The sequence below is a fragment of the Embiotoca jacksoni genome, unplaced genomic scaffold (assembly GCF_022577435.1).
Source record: "Embiotoca jacksoni isolate LCO1_2020_lvr unplaced genomic scaffold, fEmbJac1.0.p SCAF_13, whole genome shotgun sequence".
NCBI classification, from domain to species: domain Eukaryota; kingdom Metazoa; phylum Chordata; class Actinopteri; family Embiotocidae; genus Embiotoca; species Embiotoca jacksoni.
The window spans coordinates 6,111,326-6,138,653 of NW_027185263.1; the positions used below are offsets into that span (position 1 = coordinate 6,111,326).

The 27,328-nt window shown below is 37.1% G+C and overlaps 2 protein-coding genes across 4 annotated transcripts in view; one reads left to right on the forward strand and one right to left on the reverse strand.

Annotated features, from left to right (window-relative positions):
- LOC138196211 (rho GTPase-activating protein 26-like) overlaps nt 1-13,278 on the forward strand; it is a 76,078-nt gene extending 62,800 nt beyond the window's left edge. Inside the window, exons 20-24 of the mRNA XM_069146041.1 lie at nt 143-326; nt 7,010-7,045; nt 7,312-7,422; nt 8,774-8,865; nt 11,250-13,278. Coding sequence (XP_069002142.1) covers nt 143-326; nt 7,010-7,045; nt 7,312-7,422; nt 8,774-8,865; nt 11,250-11,338 — 512 coding nt within the window. The 3' untranslated portion in view covers nt 11,339-13,278. The remainder of the gene's footprint in view (nt 1-142; nt 327-7,009; nt 7,046-7,311; nt 7,423-8,773; nt 8,866-11,249) is intronic.
- A 1,678-nt stretch (nt 13,279-14,956) lies between these two features.
- Nucleotides 14,957-27,328, reverse strand: part of LOC138196212 (glucocorticoid receptor-like) — a 64,257-nt gene continuing 51,885 nt past the window's right edge. For 2 of the 3 annotated variants that reach the window (XM_069146043.1, XM_069146042.1), the window contains 4 exons: nt 25,288-25,432; nt 23,527-23,657; nt 20,162-20,319; nt 14,957-19,705 (listed from right to left, as the gene is read on the reverse strand). In XM_069146043.1, coding sequence (XP_069002144.1) covers nt 19,553-19,705; nt 20,162-20,319; nt 23,527-23,657; nt 25,288-25,432 — 587 coding nt within the window. In that variant the 3' untranslated portion in view covers nt 14,957-19,552. Of the gene's footprint in view, nt 19,706-20,161; nt 20,320-20,487; nt 21,554-23,526; nt 23,658-25,287; nt 25,433-27,328 lie in introns of those variants that run through there. The other variant, XM_069146044.1, reaches the window with a different exon arrangement.

The window sequence follows — 27,328 nt, forward strand, 5'->3', positions numbered from 1 at the left end:
CTAATGCATGTCAAATATAAATGTCTCTGGAATGAAAATCCACAAATAACAGGCAGTTGGTCGTTCGTGGTCTTATTTGATACGGAGAGTTTTTACGGCCGAAAGCACCAGAGAGTTTATACAACTTTTGTTATTCTTGCAGGTGAGAAGAGGAACAGTGTTGTTAACACCACAGCTGCTGACATGCAACAGCCAGTTTCCTCCTCAACCAACTGTAACAGTAGCAGCAGCAGCAGTAGCAGCGGCAGCCAAGGTCGAACACCGAGACACAGCCTGACCAGCAACGATGGAGAGCAGGACAGCCGGCAGATCCGACCCAGCTCACTGTGAGTAGGACAGTCTGATTATTGGAAGTTGCCATGTTGTTCCTCATAGGTAGGTCTCATTTACAATACAAAAAAAAAAAAAAAACATTATAAGAAGAAGAATATGTATGGTTTGTTTTGAATCAAAACTTTGGTCAACATTTTTGAAACAATAACCACCCAGGAAAACATATTTTAAAGGCTGAGGAATCCCATCTCCTGGTACAACATGTCCTCATATAAACGCTGAACATGCCCATTCTTAGGTTATTAACAGGTGTGAACATACACACACACACACACACACACACACACACACACACACACCTGCATATGGAATTCACAGCAGCACAAGGCTGAACACATACATAACATAGACACAGAGTTTTCATCTTCTGTCCAACATTGAGAGATCCTCTGTTTGATTATGTTGTTTACGGACCACTTTGATCTTGACATACACCTTGTTAGACCATGAAAAGATGCGACATACGGTACCAATCATTGCTTTTACTGATACAAAAGTGACAGACCTTCAAATACAGCCTGTCACCAAGATGACTGTACGTCAAGGCTGATTAGTGTTCTCCTTCTGCTCCCCCCTCATTCTGCTTTACTGTCCCACTCTCCTTCTAGTAATTAGGGATGGACATTTCAAGCAAAAATACTATTTGATTGCGTTCACGCTTCAGAATTAATACCTTCTTTGAAGCAACCTCCATATTTGAAGCCTTTTTTTTTTTTTTTTTTTTTTTTTTTATTGTCATAGCTTTAACTATGTTCTATCATGATCAGCTTGATTGACCAAATTCCTTCCAAGATTTCACAACATATATTATGCAAGTGTGGACAGACATGACTGTTAACTGCAACTTGACCAGTTGGTGGAGGCTTTTGACCGTGACTTGTTTTTTTTTTTTTTATATTTTATATTATTATAAACTTAACTGTGAATTTAATACATTAATTATAAATAAATTATGTAAACTATCATCAGCTTAAGCAGCATTGCTTACTTTTACCTCCATTGATACCCGACCAGCAAACACAATCTGTGTGTTGTAAATGACTCTGATCCCTTCTCAGACCATGCTTTCTCAGTATCCTAAACACATACATCACAAATTTCCAAGAGAAGTCAGCCTGCGTGCTCCTCAGACAAGCAAGAGGTACTGAGTTCAGAGGTTAACAGCTGGGTCTTCAAAAGCCCTGCATTCCCCTGAGACGGTTGTTATTTTAAGCTTTGGCACCTTGTCTGTTGCTCTCGGGTTTTTTTTTTTTTTTTTTTTTTTTTTTTTTTTTTTTTAGTTCTCCTTTAGTTGGAAAATGTCTGGATTGCTCTTCACACCTCTTTCAAAATACACATCACATTCCCACTACTCATTGTACTTTTACAAAAAAAAAGAGAAGGAAATTAAAACTGCAAGCAGTGATATGCAGGCCCTCGCAAGTTGCACGTCGGGGAGACAGCAGGTCCGGGCATACTTCAAAAGATAAAATAAAAAGTCATACTATAATATCTCGTCCAAAATATGACAAAAAAGTCATGCTATAGCATGTCGGCCAAATTTATGAAAAAAAATTCGTACTATAGTATGTCGTCCAAAATATGAAATTAAGGTCATACTTTTTTTTTTTTTTAACATATTTTGAACGACATGCGAGATAGTATGACTTGTTTTTTCATAATTTGGGAGACTTTTTTTTTTTTTTTTTTTTTTCATTCTATAGCATTCTGTCAAAAATATGAAGAAAACGTCATACTATAGCATGAAAAAAAACAACTATGGTTTACAAGCAAAGGCGCAGTGGTACAGTGGTTAGTGCTGCTGCCTCACAGTGAGAAGGTCATGGGTTCAATTCCAGCTTGAGACATGTACATATTTGTCCCAAAATTAAAAAAAAAACAACGTATGACTTATTTTTCGTCCCAAAAATCTGAAAAATGTAAAGCTATAGTATGTCATCCAAAATATGAAGAAAACATCATACTATAGCATGAAAACAAAACGATGGTATACTAGCACAGGCACAGTGGTACAGTGGTTGGTGTTGCTGCCTCAGTGACACATTCATGGGTTCAATTCCAGCTTGAGACATGTATGTATTTGTCCCAAAATTAAAAAAAAAAAAAACATAATCTCTGACTTATTTTTCATCCCAAAAATCAAAAAAACCTAAGGCTATAGTATGACTTTATTTTTGTCCCAAAAATCTGAAAAATGTATGTCGTCTAAAATATGAGAAAAACAGCGTATGTCGTCCAAAATATGAACAAACGTCATGCTATAGTATGACTTTTTTTTCATCTAAAAAAACGTAAGGCTATAGTATGACTTTATTTTTGCCCCAAAAATCTGAAAAATATAAAGCTGTAGTATGTCGTCTAAAATATGAAGAAAACATCATACTATAGCATATAGCGTGGACTTGACCTGGGACCTGGTGTACTAAGGTGAAAACCTGTATTTCTGTCTTCCTTTTGTACCTCGGGGAAAGTTGTAACTAGAAGGATTCTTGTTAAAAGCTTTCAGAAGTACTTCCCCCTCACAACGTAATACTCTATTGCACATACATGCAGTGCCTCTCACCAGGCTACATGTGTCTGCTGCTTTTAACTGATAAACAGCTTCTTGAAATCTTCTCACACACCCATCTCATCTCTTTCCTTTTTTTCTCCTTCACAGGAGAAACATTACATCTTTCTCACGCTCATAGATATTTCAGATATTACACCGAACACTGCCCGTCACTGATGATAACTTCCGTTATGATCTGGGTGTTAAAGACGCAATCCTGATAACACAGGGGGGGGATTTTGCCAGAGGCGTTAAGAGCAGAGGAAGTTGTGTGTTGACTTTGTATCGCTGACATTTCTGTTTGCTGTCTTCTACTGCTGCTTAAAATATCAAGACAATGAGTAAAGTTTAGGTTAGGTTAGGTAGTTACTTTATTAATCCCCGAGGGGAAATTTTTTCGCTACAGCAGCATACAGAAGCAATAAGATAATAATAGAATAATAGAAAAGCAATAAAATAGCAGTAAATAGCAGTAAAAAATATAAAATGCACAGTATATACAGTACAGTATATATCTATATATATTATATACAATGAGAGTTTATAGTTTAGAGTTATTATATGCTGGTAAGTAGAGTTAAGAAGATATTTAAGGGGAAACAAAGACCTTGCTCTCTGTAATAGAGGTAAATCAACTTGCCAATTTACAGCAAGAGCGTTCAGCTGAACAGGAAGAAGACGAGGATGTGTCAGCGCTTCATAATGGCGTCAAGGCAACACATATTCATGTAATCATTTTCATTGATTGACAGGCACAATGAGTAAAGCAACATGATTAATAACCAATGTAACATCTCTAAACTCTTGCCTGTCATCTGCACTGACAGTACAGCACAGTGACAGCTGGTGCAAGTCAAATTTATGATTTTCATTATTGAAATATTTGAAAGTTTTCTTGCACCCTTGTGTTTTTTCTGAAGTGCAAACTTGATATTTGCTGGTCGGGTTGATTTATTTTGCGAAGTCTTTAGGCAGTAGATGATACATTCCAATTTAAGGGATCTTTTCTAGGTGGTAAAGTGCATTTGTCACACAGGCAATGCATGTTGGTGTTGCACCTCATCAATATTTGACAACATCCTATGAGTTATAGAAACAATTATTACATTATATTGTTTAATAATTACTAGTTAGTATTAAAGCTGGAAAAATATTGATCGTTACCTACGTACATTGTACAAACATTTTAGATTCTAGGCGGCTTTTAAATGTGCCTTAGCGTTCAGTTTTAATGTCATGGAAGTTTGTGTCTTTGCAGGGGTGTTTGTGTATGTGTGGGTGTGTTGTAACAGTGAATTGATGGCCTATCAGTGAGGGGGAGAGACTACATCAGTTAAGTTAAATTACATCAACTGTGAAATGTGCTGAGTGAGATGGGGAGACCACACTCACTGAAATCAGTTGGTTTCCTTTTTATCCTCGTGTCTTTACTGTTCTTTTTTACACAGTACGTTAGCAAATGTCAAGTCTCAAGTGAAAAAGAGAAACGTTTTGTATCCTCAAAGCTGAGGAAAGAAAACACCTCTGATTTATTGCGCGGGCTAAACTATCTTGTTTGTCAGCGGGAAATCATTCTTCGTCATCTCTTCTAACATCTCTGATGGAGGGAGGGATAGAATGATGTGTTGAAGGGGGCTACGAAGGACAGAGAGACTGAAGGAGAAGAAGCAGATGAGAGTGAGTGCATTGATTTATCGTCGAGTGGCAAATGGAGAGGGCAGGTGGATCAATCACTCTGACAGTTGAATAATCTAGCCAGGTGAATGATAAAGTGGCACTGATGAAATTCTTGAAAGTGCTTGAATAATTGGGTTAATTTTGTCTCATTTAGACAAAACAGTATTTGTGATCCTGTCTTTTGTACGGCAGGTTGTTCAATAATAGTTCAACAATTGCTATCTGTCAAGGGGCAAACAATAAACAGCACATCAGTTTAATAATGATTAAGGGAGTTATAAGGATATCGCTTCCTGTTTAGTTACCAGTCTATTCTGGATTAGACATTAGAATTCATGATCATTTAAAAGCCAAAGATTGATGTTACAAATTAAATTTAGAGATTTGATCGTCATCCCAAGAGTCACAAAATACTGGCAGCTCAAACATCTATCATTCTGGAGTTGGAATTAATAGGTGCGATGAAATCAAGAACTTCAAACACAGGATCACGTTGTGAGATTGTTTGGATAAAGACTCTTTCCAAGCTCCAATCCATGAGTGCCTGTCTATATTTCTCACCTGTTAAAATGTGATTCCACTACAGAACTAAAACACATATAATCAGATGAAGTACAGAAGTTCAAAAAAAGAAATGTATCAGTTAATTGTGTTATTGAATGACAGTATTTACTGTGGAGTGAATCATGCATTTACATTTTGCATTCTGAAATGATAAATATTGAAACAAAGACACCATGTTTTTATCCAACAAAACATGATCACAAACAAAAATCTAGATTTCTGCTATCATTGTGCACTGCAAATTCACTCTGACATGTTTGGTGTCTTTCGAGTCTTGCTGAATAATTGAAATGGGTTGACTGTTGGAAAATAGGCACAGTCATCCATAAATAGAACTAGCGCTCTAAGTTCCTATGCTTTCTAGATACTCTCATTGCTGCTGGATACTTACATAATTTTAAATAAATTTGTACTGTATTCAAAAAAAGAGAAAGTGAGTTGTAATTATGTGGTTGCGTGCTGCTCTTCGAGAGAGTTTTTGCACCAGATTTTCATTTGCATAAATACCTTTGTGAATACAACATACATCAGCACTGTTGGCATCAATAGCACTTTTTAGCTTAGTCTTGCAATGTTATGTCAGATTGATGAGGGATTTCAGTGTATTTTAAAGTGAATAGACAAAATTCAATAGACATTAAATCTCTGAATTAGAGGAAAAAGGTTGTTAAAGTTTTGAAGCCTCTAAACAATGGAGACAAATTGTATGCTGTTCCAAGCAAGTATGATCAGGAAGGTCTCCACACCAGATTCCTCAAGGAAAATGCTGTCATCAATTGTCTCACATTAGAGGTGATTGTTATCAGAGAACTGCCTGCCTCTATAGAGGTCTATGAATGTGATAGTGTACAGCATGTACACCTCGCTTGTACAACCACCAGCCTTTTAAGGCTTTCTCAGGTTTATTTTAGTTCATATGAGCAATGCTTTCAGGAATGATGCACAAGCCTGGCTGAGTTTTGTCAGTGCTTTGGCGTGAGTGTAAAGTGATGTGTGTTCTGTTTCCTCATGATTTAGCTGGCTCTGTTTGTGTCCAAATTTTGCAATGGCTATGTAATAAGCTACGCATATGTAAATGACCAAAAAATACTTGTCAAGGAAAATTATCTCAAAGTGTGTTACAACATCTGGTCCAGTTTTTTTTTTTTAATGCAATCTGTGTGTGTGTGTGAGTGTTGGGCTGCCAGCAATGAGAATACACCAGCATCGCTCAGATTAGATGGACTGAATGAAAAAAGGATTGATGAAGTCAAGTGCTTGCTTCAATAAAAGAATACATTTTATTTCACAGCACCATGTTGACCGACTGGAAATTAGATTAGATTAATATGGACAAAACACGCTTCCCGTTGGAAAAAGTCTCACTACAACTATGTGGAAATCAGTTCTGAATATTAATGTTGTCAGTTATGTCAACCATGATCCTTCTGATTTGATGTTTCACTCTGTCCGTCTGTAGATAATAAAATGCAGCAGTCAGTTCATAGGAGCCATTACAGTCAGCACTCCTCGCACTTCAATGTCTTGGGTTTTATTTGAACTGTTTTATGCCACATAATTGACATCTACTTAGTTAAAATAGCTTTCTCTGTTTTCACAAGTACAGAAATATTTTAGTACTTAAAACTGCAGTGCAGAACTTTAGTCTCCCTCTTCTCGAGTGGGAGTTATTACAGAAATACTGTCAACACATGCCTAAATTGTAGGCTCTGCTGTAGCCTCCTCCATCGCTCCTGTTGCAGCTGTAAAACAGAAATAAATGAAACCCGGCAAAATGACTCATTTTACTATCAGAATTTGTGTGAAGTCTTTTGTCAAGTACTTGAATAAAACATAAAGATCAATTGTTTAATCTAGGTTTTTCATTTCCTTTTCTGTTTACAGGCTGAACCCTAAGAGTCGTGGCAGCATACCAACTACGTAAGTAAAATGTCTTTGTTACAGCTTCTGTCCAGAACTGTACAATATGTATATGAGTAATTATTTGAATTATTGTATCTTGTTTATATCTTTAGTTCTAGATCCTATCTACTATTAATGACTGTTTGTAATTGTAAAGCTCTTTGTAAATTTGTTTTTAAAAGGTGGTATATATATGACGTTATCATCTTATTAACATTCCTATTATTCAAATTACTGCCCATGTGTGATGCCACTTTGTCATTCTGTGTCAATGTTTCCATCAGTGCAACATCTCCAAGCCCCTCGTCACCACGTTCTCCCTCCTGGCCAATGTTCTCAGCCCCTTCAAGTCCGCAGCCAATATCCTCCGCCTCCAGTGACTCCTCTCCTGTCAGGTTGGTTCACATTGTTTGTGGAGTGACTTAATGCCAACTTTTCAGTTAAAATGTATATCACTTTGTGGAAATAACTGAAGTGGGAATGAAACAAGTTTCAAGGGGCTGTCATGTCGTGGATGTGATCTGATCTTCCCCACGAAAGAAGGGAATTTAAAGGCTAAATTTCCACTCAGAGGATCAATGTAGCATTTAGATCAAGAATATACTCTCAACAATTTTTACACAGGTCAGGCAGCAGTAAATATTTCATAAGCTTCTCTATTTAAATTGTAATAAAAGTGCAACTTAATTCAATGCAGTTATCCAACCCAACCTTGGCAGACATACAGTGTCTGTCCCTACATTTTAATGTCTCACATTTCAAGCCTCGAGTGTCCTGGTGCCTTTGTAGAGGCTGCTAACGCCCAGCCTTTCTTACCAATGCTTCGCACCCTTTAAAGTACGAGCCGTTCTTTCAACCGCTAACCTTTACATGGCAGTTAACAGATTCTGTGGTAGATTTAGTATAAGTCACAGGAATGTAAAAAAATTACTTGTAAGAAAAACTGCAGTTAAAATACCTCTGACCTCTGACTTTAGACCATCAAAATTGAATCACTTCATTGTTGAGGCCAACTGAGTATTCCTGCCAAATTTAAAGACATTCGCTCCAGGCGTTTTTTAAATATCATGCTCACGAGCATGGGTCAATGTGTGGATGACAGTGACATTGACCTTCGACCCCCCAAATCCGATCAGGTTATCGTTGGTACCAAATATAATTTTTTTTGAAAAGTTAGAAGAAATCCCCTCACGGTTTTTCTGAGATATTGCTGCCATAAGAACGGGCGGACAGATGGGAGGGACAGGAGGTCACAGTGACCTTAAACTTTGACCTTTGACCATCGAACTTTAACCAGTTCACCCTTGAGGCCAGGTGAACGATTGTGCCACATTTAGAGAAATTCATGCCGGCGCAATTTCATAAAAATGTGACACAGGTACCTGCTTGATAGCTAATCAGTTCAAATTAGCTATCGCAAACATTAGTAAATGGATCAAAACAATAATGAGCTATTGGTTACGTGAAACGAATGTGTACCCACCTGTTAACCACTCAGAGCCAACCCGGCATCCGGCTCCAGGCCTTTCCACTCTGTCAGGTCTTTCCAACCTTGGAGAGCCTCACCGATGTTAATGCATCTTATTGTCTTTGCTCTTCTGGCCTTATCATTGGCTGTTTCTCGGTAATTCCTCCTTCTTGATAATAGCATTATGTTGTGGAGCTCCTGTGAGCTGCAAGTGAGCTGATTATTCCTCAATATTTGCTTAGAACCTACTGTCTCACTCCAAACCTTGCTGTCTCCAGTATTGCAGGTAAAAAGGCTCGGGCGCTGTATGCCTGCAAGGCAGAGCATGACTCAGAGCTGTCCTTCATTGCTGGGACCATCTTTGAGAATGGTAAGTCACGATCTGGACTTGCCAGCAGAAAGGGAAAAGGAAAGCATGTGGGTTGGTGTATAGAAACAATTTGCTGTCTAAACAAAAAGTCAGCCTTGGGGATTTGCTGGACATCATTTAGCCTTGGTGCCGGATTTTATTGTTGGGGTTTAAAATACATTTAGTTTATGTTATAGTCAGTTGACCAAAATTATATCTAAAAGACTTTTAACACCATTTTTCGTTGTCATTTGTTCCCAAAGTTTTTCCTCTTGTAATTTGAGGTAACCCTGTTGGAGCAAAGAGGAATGTGCACTTAAGTAATATGAAAAAAACTTTTTAATGAATACATTGCAGCTAATTATAAGGAGACTAAATCCATAAGATGAAATATAGTATCTCATTTGTGGTTTATCAAGTGCATTAAAATATGCTTGGACGTACATAGAGACTAACTGATGCAGCCAAGTTCTTAATATCTTTCAAATTGGAGAAGTCTACTGCTCTGTTCTAGAAAAAAAAAAAAAAACGTATACATTAAAGCAACCCTACATAAGCATACAAAGGATTGTAAAAGAAGTTATTGAAAATGTGATTCTTTTTTAAAAAAAACTTTTCGGTCTTTTTTTTTTTTTTTTTTTTTTAAACGTTCCTTACCGCTTACATCACAATAAGAATCTCCCCACAGTTTTCTTTGGCTCAACTCTTCTAATGAAGACCAGATTTTAAGCATTTAAGAAAAATATGACTGCATAAGCAATACGTGTGCTGCTTCACTCGTTATCACGCAGAATAACAGTTGACCTGAATAAGTATTATGGTATGTTGTAAGACAATGTACCAAGCAATTTGTTTTCCCTGCAACACCACAAACATACACAGTTAGTATTAGCAATACTAGTTGACACATGGTCCCCAGACTCTAAATAGAGTTAGCTGTATCAAGTCTATTGAGAGTTATGTAATGCAGAGCAGTGTCATCTGAGACATTTGGATCAAACTGTGACCAAGGGGGTATCTCAAGAATGAAGTCTGCTCATGGTTAGCCAAGGACATAGCACTCCAGCTGTCCCCAAGGAGCTCATACTACAACCTCGTAATGCTTATGGTTTTTTTTTAAGCAGTCATACGAATACAGTGTGCACTTTCTCATGTTGAGTTCAAATTTGTTGTGTAGTTGTGTGATCTACAGCATTTGTAAATTCGATTCCTGGTGAGGACAAATGCAGAAAACGCACAATTTACTGCAACAATGTTATTTCTTGTTGTTTAATGGATCTTTAACCAGAACATTACACTATATTCCACACTACACTAACCCCAAATTTATTTGATTTAAAAGGCTTCTTCAAAGTTGACTGCTGTTGCATGCAAAGCTCTTCAGTTTCATCCAGTTTAGGAGAGAGCTATTGGAAAATGTATTACTTCAAATCTAAATCAGCCTTTTTTTTTTACATTTTCTTTATAAACTCAACTTCAGCTGCAACTCGCTTATTACTTAGTAGTGTACAACAATCAGAAATAACTGCATTTTTTTTTAGACACAAGCAGCGTCATTTGTTTCACTTAATACGAGGTGCATAAAACAATAAAAAAACAATTCTCTGCAACCAACTTGCTGTCAGTTTTTATGATTCCTGTGCACGCATTACAAATGTGTCTTTTCTAATTTTAAATTAACATAATATTAGTCTACCATAATTTTTTTTTTTATATATATTAATACTCATTCAAATAACTGTGTAAGATTAAAAAGGTGGCACATAGGGACAAACCCACAGAGAATGATTATCAAACTCTGCGGTTCCCCTCCATGCTGTTAACAAATTCATTATCTTCCCAACTTGTTTGCCATATAAACAGACTGAATCTCTATCTATACCATAATATACCAGTGTTTTGTTTACAGTTTGCTATTTTCCCAAATGGCCAATTAAGGCTGATTTTAAAGAATATCTAAGATAACACAAAGATGTGAAAAATCTAAACAAACAGCATTAAATGTAAGCATCTGATTTACTGTAGCTTACTTTATCCGTGGCCCGACAACGCCTTTATCTACAGTTGATGAAGATAGTTCTAACTACACGAAACAACTCAGGAGTTTGACATCTCTCAAAAAGCCTCATATTTCACGCTCCCTTTAACAGCTATTGATCTGCGATGTAAGAGATGTCTGCTCAAAATATGAAGATATAAAACACTCTATAAAGAATGTGTGGCATTTGTAACTGGCCTCTTCATATATTTGCATTTTTCTTTTAATCCCCCTTCTCCACTCTTTCTCTGTCTTAGTCTGCACATTTGATCTGTCCAAATGTTTAGATGCACAATATTTATAATTTTCCCCCCCCCCACCATCTGAAATATTTCAACAAAATCAATCTCCCATTCTTTTTCTCCAGTTCATGCTTCCAGGGAGCCCGGCTGGTTGGAAGGGACTCTGGATGGCCGAACAGGACTGATACCAGAAAACTATGTGGAGTTTTTATAGTCCAGGGTCTAAAGAGAGACCTGATCTGGATAATTCTGGACTGGAGTACACCAAACTGGACCGGATATAACTAGATTTGACCGCACTAAACTCGACAGACTCCATTAGACCTTATATTATACTCAACTGGATTATTGTTCGTGAGGTGGCTCTTGTCTTGAATAAGATTGTGGACTGAAAGTGGACCGAGCAGAATCTTATCGAATGGATATGACGCACGAAGAAAGCATAGGGAGAGACCCCTGAATTGCACTGGGAAAACAGAAAAAAAGATGAGACTGGCTGTTATTCAATTAGTGTGTATGGTTTCCAAAGTCCTGGTAAAGATGATATGGTAAAGAAGCTAGTGTGTGCGTGCGTGAGAGAGAGAGAGAGGGAGAGAGAGAGAGTGGACAGTGGAAGGAGGTAAAAGAAAATCACTCATACAATTGAGTCAATATTTTTTTTTTAGCTGTGAGGCTTGTGATTTTGTTTAGCCCCGTGCTTTTTTCTTTTTTCTTTTTACCTGCACTGCCACTGCTTTTTATTAGATAGAAATAGAGAGATCTTCCTGCAAAGATGATGGGGGCATAAATAAAAGCAAGTGACCTCCCTAGTTCACCCCCCTTATTGTTTGATTGATTGATAATCTCATTGGGAAACTGAAGTGTTTAAATCTGATTGAAATGATTGGGTTTGGCTGTGCGGCTGTAAAATGTGTTTGTGATCACTTGTTGTGGCAGTCCGGTAATTCCCCAGGACAAGACTCAACCTGACTAATGTTTTAGAGCTCCAGATGAGCTGCAGGAGCCCCAAGGCAGATCAGCACAGGATGAAGTTGCCTTGAAAACAGTTCACCAAAAGGTCAGTGTTGGGTTTTTCCTTATTTATAATGCTTCTCCCAGCAGAACCCTCACAAAATATGTGAAAAATTTCAAACAAGCTCCACGAGCAGATCAATGGTTTACAACGCAGTGGAGGAGGGACAACTGACTCCTGCGCGTTAAAACAAACCCAGCTGTGAGGCCTCACTCTGTATGGAGTGCAGTCATGTTTGGTCCGTTTCAGTTCATTCTGGGAATTGCAATCAACCAGGATGTTGTATTTTTCACCTCAGAGCACATGGGTGTTTTTCTCCTGGTTTTGTTCATTCACCATTCACCAAGGTTTAATCTTAACAGCACGGGGTGAGCAAACAATTGAATTTCTTTCAAAATGTTGTATGGCACCACCTAACTCAACAGTCTTATTATTTTTTTATTATGTAGAATTACAAAGATGATGCTACGAAATTACCTGAAGAGGATGGGCATTTACATTCATATACAGAGTTTACAGCCAAGGCAGTTAGGTTTTTTTCAGGGTAACTTCAATATTTTGGGGAAAAACAAGAAATCATACATTTTTCCAGAATTGTTCTTAGGTGTCAGTATATGAATGCTGGTCTGCTTTAGGGCTCCAATTAATGTCCTCAACTTCTGAAATTGTGTCCATCAACTTCTTGGTGAACTTTTGTATTATCTTTTCTGAAAAAAAGTTTTTTTTGTGTTGAACTTTTATTGCAGAATATTGGCAGAACATTTTAGAATTTCAACAAAAAAAAAAAAAAATCAAATGGCAGAGTAAAAAAAAAAAAAAAACTTAAATGTGAAATGAGACTACTTTGTTCATATCTAAAATTCTTATTTATGAGACTTTCTTAAAGGCAAAATCCTGAACTGGATTCTTTTGAGGTGTTTTATTGACATTGTAAATAAATACACAGCAATTGATGAGGTATAATTTTTTTTAAATATGAAATTTTATATTTTGTATTTTTAGCATACTAACTTAATTCCTTAATTCTGTCTTTGTTGCCCAGATTTTTGTATCATTTAAGTCTATCTCCAGCCTTAAATATTCGTTCAAATGTTTTGGTGAAAGATTGTGCAGAATTAAAGATAAATGTTGAACAGCTGAAACTTTTTTTCTTTACAATTATGTATTGGGCTCAATATTGATAATGTTACTGTCTTGAGTGTGCTTAACTATGTTTTTTTTGTTTTTTTTTAACATATAAGCTATGCTGCATTATCCATTTTTTACATGAACCAGCACTTTGTTCATCACATTACATATCACATACATATTCATTGCATTTTTTGTTTATTTACATACATTTGTTGATTGAGACTACCTGATTTCCAGCTGATATAAATTTCTCTTCCTACTGTATAATGAATTTTTTTTGAGGACTTCAGACCCCTTACATTTTTATGAAATTTTGGTCAACATTTGGTATAACATTTTGGACTACATACTATAGTATGACATTTTTATGACATTTGGGATGACATACTATTATGACATTTTTATGACATTTGGGATGAGACACTATTATGAAATTTGTATGACATTTTGGATGACATACTACATTATAATTTTTTTTTTTTTTTTTTTTCGAATTTCGAACCCCATTCAATAGTGAAACATTTTCATGACATTGTTGCCAACATACATATGACATTTTTTTGGACGTTTGGGATGACATGCTCTAGTATGAGGTTTTTGTGACATTTTGGACATAATATACTATGACATTTTTATTACATTTTGGACGATATACTAGAGTATGACATTTTTACGAGATTTGGGACGACATACTATATTATGAATTTTTTTTCTTTCGAATTTCGAACGTAATTTTTATAAAAACGCCACAGTAAAGTATGTTGTCAAAAATTTCATAAAAACATCATACATAAAATGTCATAGTATAGTATGTCATCCAAAATTTAAAAAATACGTCATGACATTTTTATAACATTTTGGACGGCATATTATAGTATGACATTCCTATGACATTTTGGACGACATAATATACTAATATATTTTTATGACATTTTGGACGACATAATATATGCCATATGTTTTTGAGCACAATATCTTCCCTACGCCTCGAGAGGATGTCTTCAAATTTGGCCCCAATGTGCACTTAACCTCAACAATGAAGTGATTCGATTTTGGTGTTTAAGGTTCAGGGGTCACGGTCAGCAGGAATTTCCTTTATATCTGACATTTTGTGAACGCGATATCTCAGGAATGCCTTAAGGGACCTTCTTCAAACGTGGCACAAACATTCTCTTGGACTCAAGGATGTACTGATAAGATTTTGGTGGCCGAAGGTCAAAGTCACTGTGAGTTTACATCCGTTTTCCACTGTGAATATGATATATCAGGAAAGCCTTAAGGGAATCTCTTCAAATGTGAGACAAATATTTACACGGACTCAAAGATAAATTGATACGATTTTTGGGGTCAAAGATCTTGGTTGCTATCACCTCACATTGACCCATGCTTGTATGCACATTATCTGGGGATAGCCTACAGGAAATCTCTTCAAATTTGGCCCAAATGTTCACTTGGCCTCGACAATGAAGTGATTCTAGATTTTGGTGGTCAAAAGTCAAAGGCTCCGGTCACTGTGACCTCACATCTTTTCCCATATAATAATAATAATAATCTTATGTAACATAGAGACGAGAGTGGTGTAGACACATTTTTCTCTTTAGTACGTTATTACCAGAATTATAATTGCTAATATTTACAGACCAATTTCTAGAACTCAGATCTGAGAGAAAAAAATAAAACCACTGTAGCTGAGTGTTGAAAAAGAGGAAACTTTATTGTGTAAGATGTTCAAACTGAAGAGAAATCAGTTCTTCTGATTTTCCACTTTCAATCAGTGATGACAAAAACATCATCCAACACCATTGCCAAATCCAATGTCAAAGAACAACACAGATAACTTAATTCAACATTTAATCAAATAGGTGGAAATATCGACACTGACTACAGAAGCGGTGTAATACAGAAGTAATACAAACTATTGTTTTTTTTTTAAACAAACATATATATATATTTTTTATTTTAATTTTTTTACATCGGATTACATTTACATAACTGAAATACGAACAAAACAGACTTCAGTGAAAGCCATAGCCATATATACCAGTGAAACATGATCTGCCCTTAATCTTTAAAGATAATATTTGCATGTATTTTATACAAAATAGACTATATCAACCAATATGAGGGTAGTGCAATTCCGTCAGGCTCTGGTAAATTTGCTTTCACGCGGAGATTCAACTTTTTTTGTGTTGTTTTCTATTTTAAAGTGACCAGTAAATCCTCACAGCAATATACATGGGATCCAAAGCCTAGAACTTTACAAAAGACATCTTTAAAATAAAACAAGAAGTACTAGAAGTTGGATAGTAAGTGCTACTTAAACTGTAACTGCTTGAATACTTCTTTTTTTTTTTTTTTCTCTCCCTCTTCTGCTTTGGTCACTCTTATATAATGCAAAAATCATCTCCAGTCCTTCTCACCTTCCATCTTTCCCTTCCCCTCATTTCCGTATATCCTTAAAAACACAGTGAGCATTCATGTAGACTTTTCCGTTGACTCGTAGAATTTACATTTACTTCACAAGACAAAAAAAGGTTAAACACTTCCTAATGTATTCAACACATCTACCTTTATCAAACACAAACCAACAAACAGAAAAATATTTACTTTCTTGACTCGTTCAATGTACAAAAATGATTGAGTAAAATTAGTCATATCAAAGAGGATCAAGCTGATGTATTCAAAATCACAGAAAATATTGTCATTTTTACAATAGATCAATCCAAAAGCATTGATATCTGTTAAGGGTTTATCTATTTCCTGATTTGAAATCTTATTTCTATGGCTCTCTGTCTCCCTTTCGCAAGGCCTTTAATCGAACATGTAGTTGAACGGTAAAAGAGAAAAATGTATCGGAGTATAGAGGTTATGTCAATGTAAAAATATTCTGTAATAATACACACTGTTTACATTGCACTGGATATGTCAGCATTGCTATATACACACCTATAGCCATTTAGAAATGAGCGGGGGGGATATGGTTACATCTACACGTTAAAGCTGGTTTTCTGAAGCACCACCACCAGGGATCAACTTTAATACTGTATGCAAGTTAGCCAAACAAATAAGACCATGAAGTCAAATCTTCCCCAGAATGAGCAACACAGTTGTGTGAGCAGCATCAAGCCCGTGTTCTTTACATCACAAGGCCACAAGACAGAGTTGGCGGGTGGAGCTGAAAGCCAGTATTGTATCTGAAACAACCCTGCTGAATGACCACCCTTTAGCAAAGTGGCTGATTAAAGAAGGAAAAAAAGAGAAAAAAGAAAAAGGAAAAAGAATAGCTTGTATGCATCCAGAGCCTGCTGTGCTGTTAGCTGTAAGTAACATACAAATGACTGGTTTCTATGGCAACCTGCTACCTGGTTTGTTAACTGGCATTCACAGTAATGTGCTGCAGAGGGACGACTACTATCCAGATTAAACAGCTGAAAATCGAGTCGACATTTTAGGCAGAGTGGCCAGGCAGACCACAAGAAACACGAGGAGAGTAGAACTGTGCCTGCTATGGGAGGAGGTGGTGGTAGTGGTGTGTGTGTGTGTGTGTGTGTGGGGGGGGGGGGGGGGGGGGGGCACTGTGTTTACACTTCCATCAAAAGCCATTGTACAACTGCACTATTGATTTATTTTGCTTTGGCCATGACATAAGATGGTGTGAACATGTTTTCTCATTGCAAATGTACCAAATGCTGACCAACACCTGTTTGACATCAGCAGAAATTACACCTTACTTTGCTATTTCAAAAATACAATATTTTGTGGAGCTCTGAAAAAGAAACTCTATCGTACACTGACTCGGATGATAACAATCAGGTCTTTTAAGCTGGTGTAGATGTGACACTGACGATACTTCTCATAAATGAGCACCCTGAAGCAAAGTTACAACAACCACATAATGTCAAATCACAACTGGATAAGTACTCTTTCACATCCCCAGGAAGAAAAAAAAAAAAAACATGTAAAAACTTGCGATTACATTTGGCACTAGTGGAACACATCCAAGTGATATAATCACTCATAGCCTGAGCTTTGATTCACAAATCATTTGGACCGAACTGCAGCTTTTTCTTACAATATTTCAGCTTCAGAGGTGAAATCATGTGCTGAAAACAGAAGTTCCATCAAGTCTGTCTATTTTCACATCTATTACACAAAACAAATATACCGTATGTATGTTATATATTTACCTTTTCTGCCACGGTGAGCTCAACAATAACCCGAGTTCCTGTCTGTGCAAGTACATTGAGATGAGGTGAATTAAAGGGTATATATTTAATCTACAATTATATTTTAAGTGAAACAATAGTTAAAAATTGTTTTTACAAATGATATTATGCCTTTGGTTTTCCTATCAGGAGTACTACATGGTGAGGCTATTTATGTCCAGAAAATTCTGATTTAGTTAGTTAAACCTTCAAATTCTTTTGTTAAGAATTGCCTTGTTCTTACTGTGGTCAGGGTACCATTTCTAAAAGACCTGTTCCTTGTACTCCTGTTAGATTCAAACACACAAAAACAAATTTAAAAAAAGAAGGTGTTTAAAACCATTTACTGAACTACAACTTCAGTAAAAAAAGCAGCTGGCAATGAAAGGACGGGTTTTGACTTCAAGTCAGGTTTACTTAAATCATTATGGCTATTTTTGAACACACAGACACCCTAGACATGTTTTTAAAATGCAGTTCAGCTAAAAAAAAACAACTAAAAAAAACAAATGTGCAATTAAATCTGAATAATTTGGAAAGATTTGTAAATCATCCATCGCTGATGATTCCTAAACTCTACGTGCTAACATTTAAATCAATTTTCCCTCAAATATTACAAAACATTAGATGTTTTCAAATTCCAGTGGTGTCCATTTAGCACAAAGCTCGTTGCAGCTTCCATAAGCTTATTAAAGACAAACTATTGTATCCACTATATTTGTTGATACAATCAGGGCAGTGTAACTTTGAACACAATTTAATACTGACTGTGAAGTGAAGGATATTTATCAAATATAAATGACTTGGGTAAAAGAGAGTAACACATTAAATGTGTTTTGGTACTTTTGGTGATTTTTTTTTTTTTTTTTTTTTAAATATTATTATCAAACACTTTTTTAATCTGTAGCATTGGCTGTCTTCCTTACATGCACATCTGGAGTTAAGAACACAGAGAGAGCGAGAGAGAGCTTCCCACATTAAAAGCACCAAAATGGTAGCTGGGAAAGAAAACAGAAATTGCCAGCGTGGAAAAACTAAAACAGACAAAGTATGTAGAAGGATGTCAATATGAGATTCTTATGCAAAACAACAATGGTTTAGAGAGGATGGCTATGAAGAGCTTAACAACTAAAAGGCACTGGTTTTCCCTCAGATACATCCTGTGTAAACATTTGGCTGAGCGAATGTGTGTCTGCTTTTACTTTTATGTGTGCAAGTGTGACTTCTGCTTGTGTGGTCAGAAACACGTGTCGGCATAAAATAAACAGAATATTCCTCTAGCTTCTTTTGTTTTTTCTTCCATTGGTCAGGTATATAAATCTGATTATAGTTATTTCCAAAAAGAAAACTGATTCACAGCTGAAAACAGTTTGTCCACACTGTCCCTGGGTCCAGAAGAAAAATAAGGTATGTTTCCAATTGTTCTGTGTTTTTGTACATCGCCTTCATCGCTAACAGTCCTCTGGAAACCCCAAAAAGTGAACGCTCATTACATTCTCTGAGCAGTGAAGCTGGAGGGGCAAACAGAGACAAGGTAGACACGTGAGCTGAGGAACATCAGGCTTGAACCCGCTAATCCCGGCAAGTTGGAAAAGTTGGACTGTCGTGTTGTTGGCGGAAAAGGTGTTTGTAGGTGTTGGCTTCTCAGTGAAAACTGCAGTACGAGTCTGGAGGCAGGAGAGTGTAAGAGGCAGACGGCCATCATAAGAAAGCATTAGGAATCTGAGGACAGGGCCATGGGTGGAGAACGAGGAGAGGGGGGCTGAAAAAAACATAGATTGCCCAAAATGATTCTGCCAGACATTCAGTGGCCAAATTCTTCTTGGCTAGCCAAGAGCCAGGGCTACAGGTCGGCAGTAGGATGTCCTAGTGTAGTTTTGCAAACCTACGACTGGAATAAGAGGTTTGAGGCCACAGGTATTGTGCTCCGAGATTAGGCTGAATGGCTGGAGGGGCGTGGCAGAAAAACCGAGGAATTGAATCAGAGTGATGCAGGAGGCAGGATAAGCAAGTGATCGGGGCCCCGGAGAGGTACGCAGGCAGGGTAGGATTTAAGGCATTGATTCACAGTTTAAGACAGTCACTTCTGATGAAACAGCAAAGGTTTGACGCTCCCATCTTTGAATTTTGGTATCTGGTTGGTGATGATCTCCGCCAGCATCTCTGGGAATTCCACACTGAGGGTTTTATTCACAAAGGTGTAGAAACAGATCTGGAGAAGACCTTCGACCATCTGAACGAGACACCCAAAGGAAAAGAGACACGAGGAGATTAGTAAGAGTCTATTACATACTGTAAAGCTTTTTTTCAATTTGCAGGATTATCTTTAAAGTAGCCTCGGGTTTACATACAGTAGGTCTTTACTGCTGCAATAAAGAGGCTTTACAGAGAGGAGGAAGCGGAGAGTGTTTGAAACAGATTTGACTGGAACATAATGCAATCTAAGTGTATTCTTCAGGGTTTTACACTAATCAGCATAATGCAGGGATCTCAGCTGAAATCCAAGTTATTGATGCTGTTACAGCACAAGATGTGAAATTAAAAGCTGGCTGGTATGAAAAAGGAAATCAGAGGAAGCCATGATACACTTGTGACATATCTGCTTTCCAATCGACAGTCAATCCTATATAGGACAAGGAAGACCAAGAACAAAGCATTCAATATGTTTCACAGTGTGTGTTTTTCTGACCTCCTGCATGGAGTCCAGTAGCTTAGTTAACTGGTAGAAGCGCTGCCAGTTTTGACTAGCGTTCTCCTCTCGCTTGACGATGGCTTTTCCCAGCTCCTTGATGTATGTCATCCTGATCTCGTCAAAAACTGCCTGGCTCTTCAGGCCGTCTTTTGGTACTACGCGCACACACACACACACACACACACACACACACACACACACACACACACACACACACACACACACACACACACAAACCAACACAAACACGGGGAGCTTTAGCGATACATCAGTGTGCAAATTAGCTGGAAATGGCAAGATAGGTAAAATAAATAACAGCGAGACCATTCAAAATGTCCGTTTGAAGTGGGAAACCTTCTAAACATCAAAAGTTTAAATCCTATCAGGACATTGTTGTTCTGAAGCACAAAACAGTTTTCATGTCAAGAACTTCATATAAATCCATGTTGGACCAAGAGTACAGCTTTGATAAGAGTTGATCCTACAGATATTCGAACCAAAAAGAGGATATGAAGTCGGATCATGTCTCTAAATCCGCCGTCTCTCTGCTGTTGATTGGGTAATAACTATTGGGAGGGGAGTGACAGTAATCTTTATTATTCATCTTTTGTTATCTTCAATAGAATTTTTAAAGAAAGAAAGAAATGGTCTGATTACATTATAATATACCCATGTAATCTTTATTATTCATCTTTTGTTATCTTCAATAGAATTTTTAAAGAAAGAAAGAAATGGTCTGATTACATTATAATATACCCATGTAATCTTTATTATTCATCTTTTGTTATCTTCAATAGAATTTTTAAAGAAAGAAAGAAATGGTCTGATTACATTATAATATACCCATGTAATTGGGTTTTGGACACATGTACCTATCTTCTCTGCCATCTGGACAGCTTGTGAAGTGAACAGCTGGTTATGCACATTCAAACATCTGTCTCAAACTGAAAATCCATCAGTTTTGTTTCTATTTCTCTTTGTCTGTACTTTATCCTGTTCTCTGCTGAAAGGAAGGGCACAGAGCATTAAAACTTCATTAGAATGTACTACGTGGGACCCCAACAAGGACCCTTAGGAGACACTGGATAAACACACACAGATACATGCATCCACCTCATAACCAAAATGCTCTAGGCAGTAGAAAATCATCTAAAAGTGGCATCACTATCTACTGTGCACCCTGAATGATAATCTAAGAGGAGGAACAAATCTTTTGACATACTCGTCATAAAAATCTAACTTATCTTGTTATTTCCGAGCGATTTGGAGCCGGTAGTGCCGATATTTGGACGAGTTGTGGGGGAGCAAGCGGTGGATCTGACTTGATCTGATTGGAAATCCGCCAATGCTATGTCCTGCCGATAGTCATAACCTGACTGCACCACAGGCCTGTCGATCGAACAACAAAGGCCCATAAAAACACAGCATTTTTAATCCTATTTTCAAATCAATGATGGGATTATTTTCAGTTGGACTGCCAGAAAACTACTAAGAAGGAGCAACTTTAGCTAGCACCACTGAACTAACTATAATACAAATTTATTTTGTTTGAATTTTATGAGACTAGTTGAATGGGAGTTCTTTAGAAACCAACTTCTAGCGGAGCTCAGTGGTTATTGCAGCTTAAGGCACTTCCGCATTTACCAAATTTTTTTGACCCAGAAGCTACGTTCACTTTTATATAGTCAATGACCAATTTGAAGGGAAACTAAAACCCCAAAATGTCTAAAAGACATCATTATGCACATGAAATAATGATCATGTCAACACTTCATGGAGTCCTTGTCAGTCTGGTGTCTGGCACTGAGCCCAGACAGAGCCACAGTCACTGGCTGAGATTATGCAAGGCCACAGAGGGACATGATCGGGGTGAAATACTTTAACATTTACATAATCAGATAAATAGGAGATACTGCAGTGTGAGCGTTATCTGGATTCTACTTTATCCATTTGCAGTTTTGACAGAGAAACAGCTTTTAAAAGAATAAAAATCTGCTCTCTATTCTGGACTGTTTAGAATAATCCAACTAAATGGGTTTTTATTTTACAGGACTTTAGGTTATATTAGAAAAAGTCACTATGACCTACTTTTGCTTTCATCAGTTATTTACATTTTGTGGTATAAACGTTAATGCCGCTGAAAGTGAAGACTCTTTTTTTTTTTTTTTAACTTAATAGATAATAAATCAAGTGTTCCCATGGGTGACTTCAATATTCACTCGTGCATCTAATGAAGTCTAATGGCTTTCAATAATTTGTACATTTTAAAGTAAGTAGTACAAAATCAAATGCATTCAGAACAAATTTAAATTACTGTAATAAATTTACGCTGAATCCAATTTTTTACCCATTGAAACTGAAATGTTCAAAATTGGGAAAAAGGTTTTGTTGTAATAAGGTTTTTCATGAAGTACTCTTATTTGAGCAATTTTCCACTGTAATGATTGAATAAAAAGACAAACAGCAACCTGTATTTTACCCTGTAAGATAAGAACTATAATTATGCTAATCTGATTCTTAGTTGACCTCTCTGTATTGCTCCTGTTAATGGGGATAAAAAAAAAAACATGAGCACTCTCCAGAGATTAAGTGTTGGAGAGTTTTAGGGCTCTATCTTACATGTGGCACAAAGCGGCACCAAGCACAACACAAGTGTCTTTGCTCGTTTCAAATCGACAAGGTTGTCATTTTTCGCTTCCAGCGCCCAGTTGTTCATAAGCAAATGTACTTGCGCCCTTTTGAATGCCCCTAGGAGTGTTGGCCCTAAAATGCGGTGTGGTCAGGGGCACCGTTGGCACGTTAATAACTTGAGGCAGCGGAAAATGATTGCGCGATTGAGGCACAACTTGGAATTGCATGTTTTGTTTTACTACATTACTCAGAAAGATAAAACAGTCACAACAAAGTGATGCTGTTTAGTGAATTCAGTTATGTGGCCATGAGCACAAAAGATTAAAATGATCTCATTATTCATGTTGAGGACACAAGCTTTCGCTTTGTCGTTTAGTGGTAAACTACAAAATCTGTAGCTACTGTTTTTCACGTGCCTCTGCCTACTCAAGTTTTACCCAATTTACAGAAGCCCAGGTTGCCTTAATGAATTCAGAGAAGTAACTCAGCAACATATTCATTCATTCATCCATTTACAGCTTTCCTATCTGCCTGCGGGAGCTAAACTATGAGTAGCAATTTGCATTGATGATGCAGTTTGTCCCTATTCTATTGCATCCACTACCCTACTGTGACAAATTGCAGGGAAATTAAAAGCCTTGAGGAGTGCAACAATGTAAAAGTGATATTCAGGTTTTAATCCCACAAAAAGACATTACTGGGATTTTTCAAAGTGAGATGTGTTCTATTACCTGTACTGAGCAGTAAAAGCACCTTCATGCACAGGTACTCATCATACGACACCTGCAGTCTCACAAACTCATTGCAGATCTTCAGCATCTGCTCGCACTGGTCGGTCATGAAGGGCAGCTTCATGCGCTCTCTGGGAGAGGACAGAAAGGAAGGAAGAGAAAGTAGACATGAGGGGAAAGAGAAGGGAGAAGAGTAGACCAGATGGAGACAGCAGTGGAGGAAACAAAGGTAAGACAGACATACAGATTAGAGTTAAGGCTCCTCCACTCATCCTGTTATTCAATTTTCAATAAATAGCCCAAGCAGGAAGTGCTACAACCCCGCAAGAAAAAACGGACTGTGAAATCAATGGTGATGGATTTTCACACCCCACTTCCACCAACACACAGCCCACGTTACTTTTTACCTCTGAAATCAGTACATTCTCCAGATACGTAGCTCAGAGCTGTCTATTCATTCTGACCAACTGCAGTGCTACTGGTAACGACTCCTTCACCTTTCATATCTATTTTTTAATCTCCTCTGAGTTTACACGACCATCGGAAGCAACTCTTCACAGCTCAGGCCTTTCTTGCCATGTATTTCTAATGAGAGAGGTATTTGTAGAACACTGCATTTAGATTCATAATGGGCACATCAGAATCCCTACGAAGTAGTTAGACACATCCGTAAGTGTTAAAAATCGGAGCTTTAAAAGTGAGAAACAAAGACTAATAGACTAATCTATAGTGACAAGACACGTTTTGGGAGATTCACGTCTATTGTGTTTCCTCTGGGGACTACAAAACACTGTGGTACACACAGATTCATCGAGGCATAATCAATTTCGGCAGCCAGTGCAAAGTGAGGCTTTGTAATTAACACACAGCAATCATACCGGAGCACCTCTCTGTGGATTCAAAGTAACACACAGGGTTATTTACTGTATGCTTTAGTATGTAGTTCATACGCTCTCTTCTGTCTGAGGAAAGAGTCTTTCTGACTGTGCTTTTTTGTGTGTGTGTATTACAAAACCTCAGGTGCTCGAATACAGTAAATATTTATCTCAATAAATCAACACTAATACTCGTATCAGAATTAAATGTTTTATTTCACAACACAAGTGTCCTGAGATTCTCAGATTTTGGTTTGGTTTCTGTAATATTCTTATCAATAATTTGTAGGGTTGTTTTTCAGTAAACTGACAAATTCATCACATTATGTTTGTTATTTTTAAAGGGATGGCTCAACATTTCTGAATATAAATTTTGTAGCCTGGCTGATACTGGATGGTTGATGCCCATATAAAAAAAAAAATAAAAAAAAAGAAGAAATAAGATGAAAATAGGGACTGATAGCATTTTTGTATTTTGATGTTGACCCGTAGATTTGTGGAAGAATTTACAATGTAAACATAAACTCTGTGATGGACAAACTCTAAAGGCCAATTATTCGGAATGACCTCAAACCTAGTTTGGCATTTCTGTACTACCTACTTATCGTCCGACATAATATCGTGCCAATAACAATATATTTGCAATAATAATATTGTTCTATATATTGCCTTGCTGCTTATTTTCTCCTTACTTTACACCTCAGTCTTATGACCTGACATCTACTGTAGCCAAGCTGATTCATGAACAGATAGATTGGTGTGCAAGCTGCGTGATGAAGTGAGGCCGTCACCCTGAAATGAGCGAATGTAAAACAAAATAGGCTGACAAGATGCAGTGCAAAAGAGAGGACTGCTCAAATATACAACAGCTGGCCTTGGTACGCACTTGTTGATGACAAGGTCGGGGGCGAAGCACAGCATGCTACCGTTACACTGCTCGTATGACCTCCAACCGAGACTGAAAGACATGAGGAAGAGCCAGGAGCACTGCAGCAATGTCATCTGGTCATCAAGGTGCAGGTTGCGGAAGCCTGAGGAGGTCAGACAAATAGTAAGGTTAGAAAGAAAACATAAAACCAGACAGACAACAAGAAATCCATAAGCAGTCATATTAACTCAGCACGAATAAAATATATCATTATATAAAAGTATAACTTTTTTTTAAGGATTGATTAACAAAAAAGTAGTAACTATCTTCCAAACTGAGCAAGATTAAAATGTTTTTTGCCACTGTGAAATTTAGGATTTACTGTATCAGGGTAATGACATATGCTGCAGACACAGTGTTATTTATCTATTCTGTGCAGAAAACAGGTGAGTTGCAGTTTAAATGTCAATTTGAGTTCATCGGGCAGGGGTCTTTTGTCTCTTCCAGAGTCCAGGCTGATAACTAAAGGGGGCAGAGCTCATGCCGTCAGGCCCCGAGGCTTTTAAACATCCTGTCTGAGAAAAATTTGAATTGTTTGAGTCAATGTTGTCTTTTAAGTCTCTTCTAATTTTTCTAAACTTTTATTGTAAAGCATATTCAGATTTTATTTGAGCTGCCCAATTTCTTATTTTAATTATCATTTTCATCCCTCATGAATCTTATCATTCATGTTGGTATTTTATGCGATGTTCTCTCTGTGAAGCACTTTGTAACTTTGTTTTGAAAACGGCTTTATAATAAAGTTTATTAATATCATTATTATTATTAATAACAAGCACAGAACATTGTTTTCACAATATTGATTATGGGGAGATACGGAGACTCAAAGAGCTGCTCAATAAATCATTAAAACACTATTACAAAGCCAACTTGGAAAAAAACAAAACAGAATCTAGTTAAGTCGATGTTCAAATTGAATTTAAATTGCAGCTCAGTCATTTCCACCCTGTCAAAACTATAAAAGCAGAACCGCACATGAAAAGTCCTTTCACATTACATTTGTTTTTAACCATGGCTCGGTTATGTAAGACACCCCCCTTCCTCTAAGAGCTTTTCCTCATTATCACCTTGCCAGCTGAGGACAATATGCATACAACAAGATGTGAAGCCAGATTTGTCCCTCATCATACTGTCACATAAAGAAAAATTACAGTTAAAAAAAAAAAAAAAAAAAAAAATTAATTAAAAAAAAAAAAAAAGCCTGTGTTATGGTTTCATTGGATGGTTTTCTCTGAGAAATATCTCAAATCTACAAGCAAATACTTGGAGTGATTATCAGGTCATGTGCCTTCTCTCTCATGACTCGAAACAATCACAGGGGGTACATTTCCAAAATCTGGTTTCCATTTTTATTTTTGTGGAATGGAAACTGGCTACCACCAAAACCAGCAATTATGTTTTCTCTTGATGTTTAAAACAAGAAATTGTTATTCTGACAACAATAAAATGTAATTATATCCCTTTATGTACTGAATCCTAAAGCAGCTTGTTTCGGAGTCTTGATCCACTTGCAACTCAAAACACGTTCCAATATTCAATGTGCATGTATTTCTACCCCTACTTCTGTCGTACCGGTTTATTGAAATGACATGAATAATAACAGGCAATGTTTGTTTTCAGGAAAACATGCATGTCATTTTATTAAAGTGCACATTGTGTGAATTTTTACACACAGGTCATTGTAAATAAAGTAGCTTTTAAACAATGCCATGTTTTCATTTTGTAGCAGGGATGCCCACGTAGGATTTAATCTTCAATCTGTGCCATTACAAACTGCTTGTACAGTAGTTGTCCAGCTTGTGACACAAAGAAAACAAATGCAATGATTTGAATTACTTTGAGATGGCAAAGTGAAATCTCCCCTCATCGTTGAAACATTTGCAGCGATAATCATTTTTAGCAGGTTTCAGGGACTTCATATGTCTGCATACTCAAAGAGGCATTAACCCTGGTCATGACAACCCAAAGTAGCTTAGAGAGGCTGGGTTTCTAAAGGGAA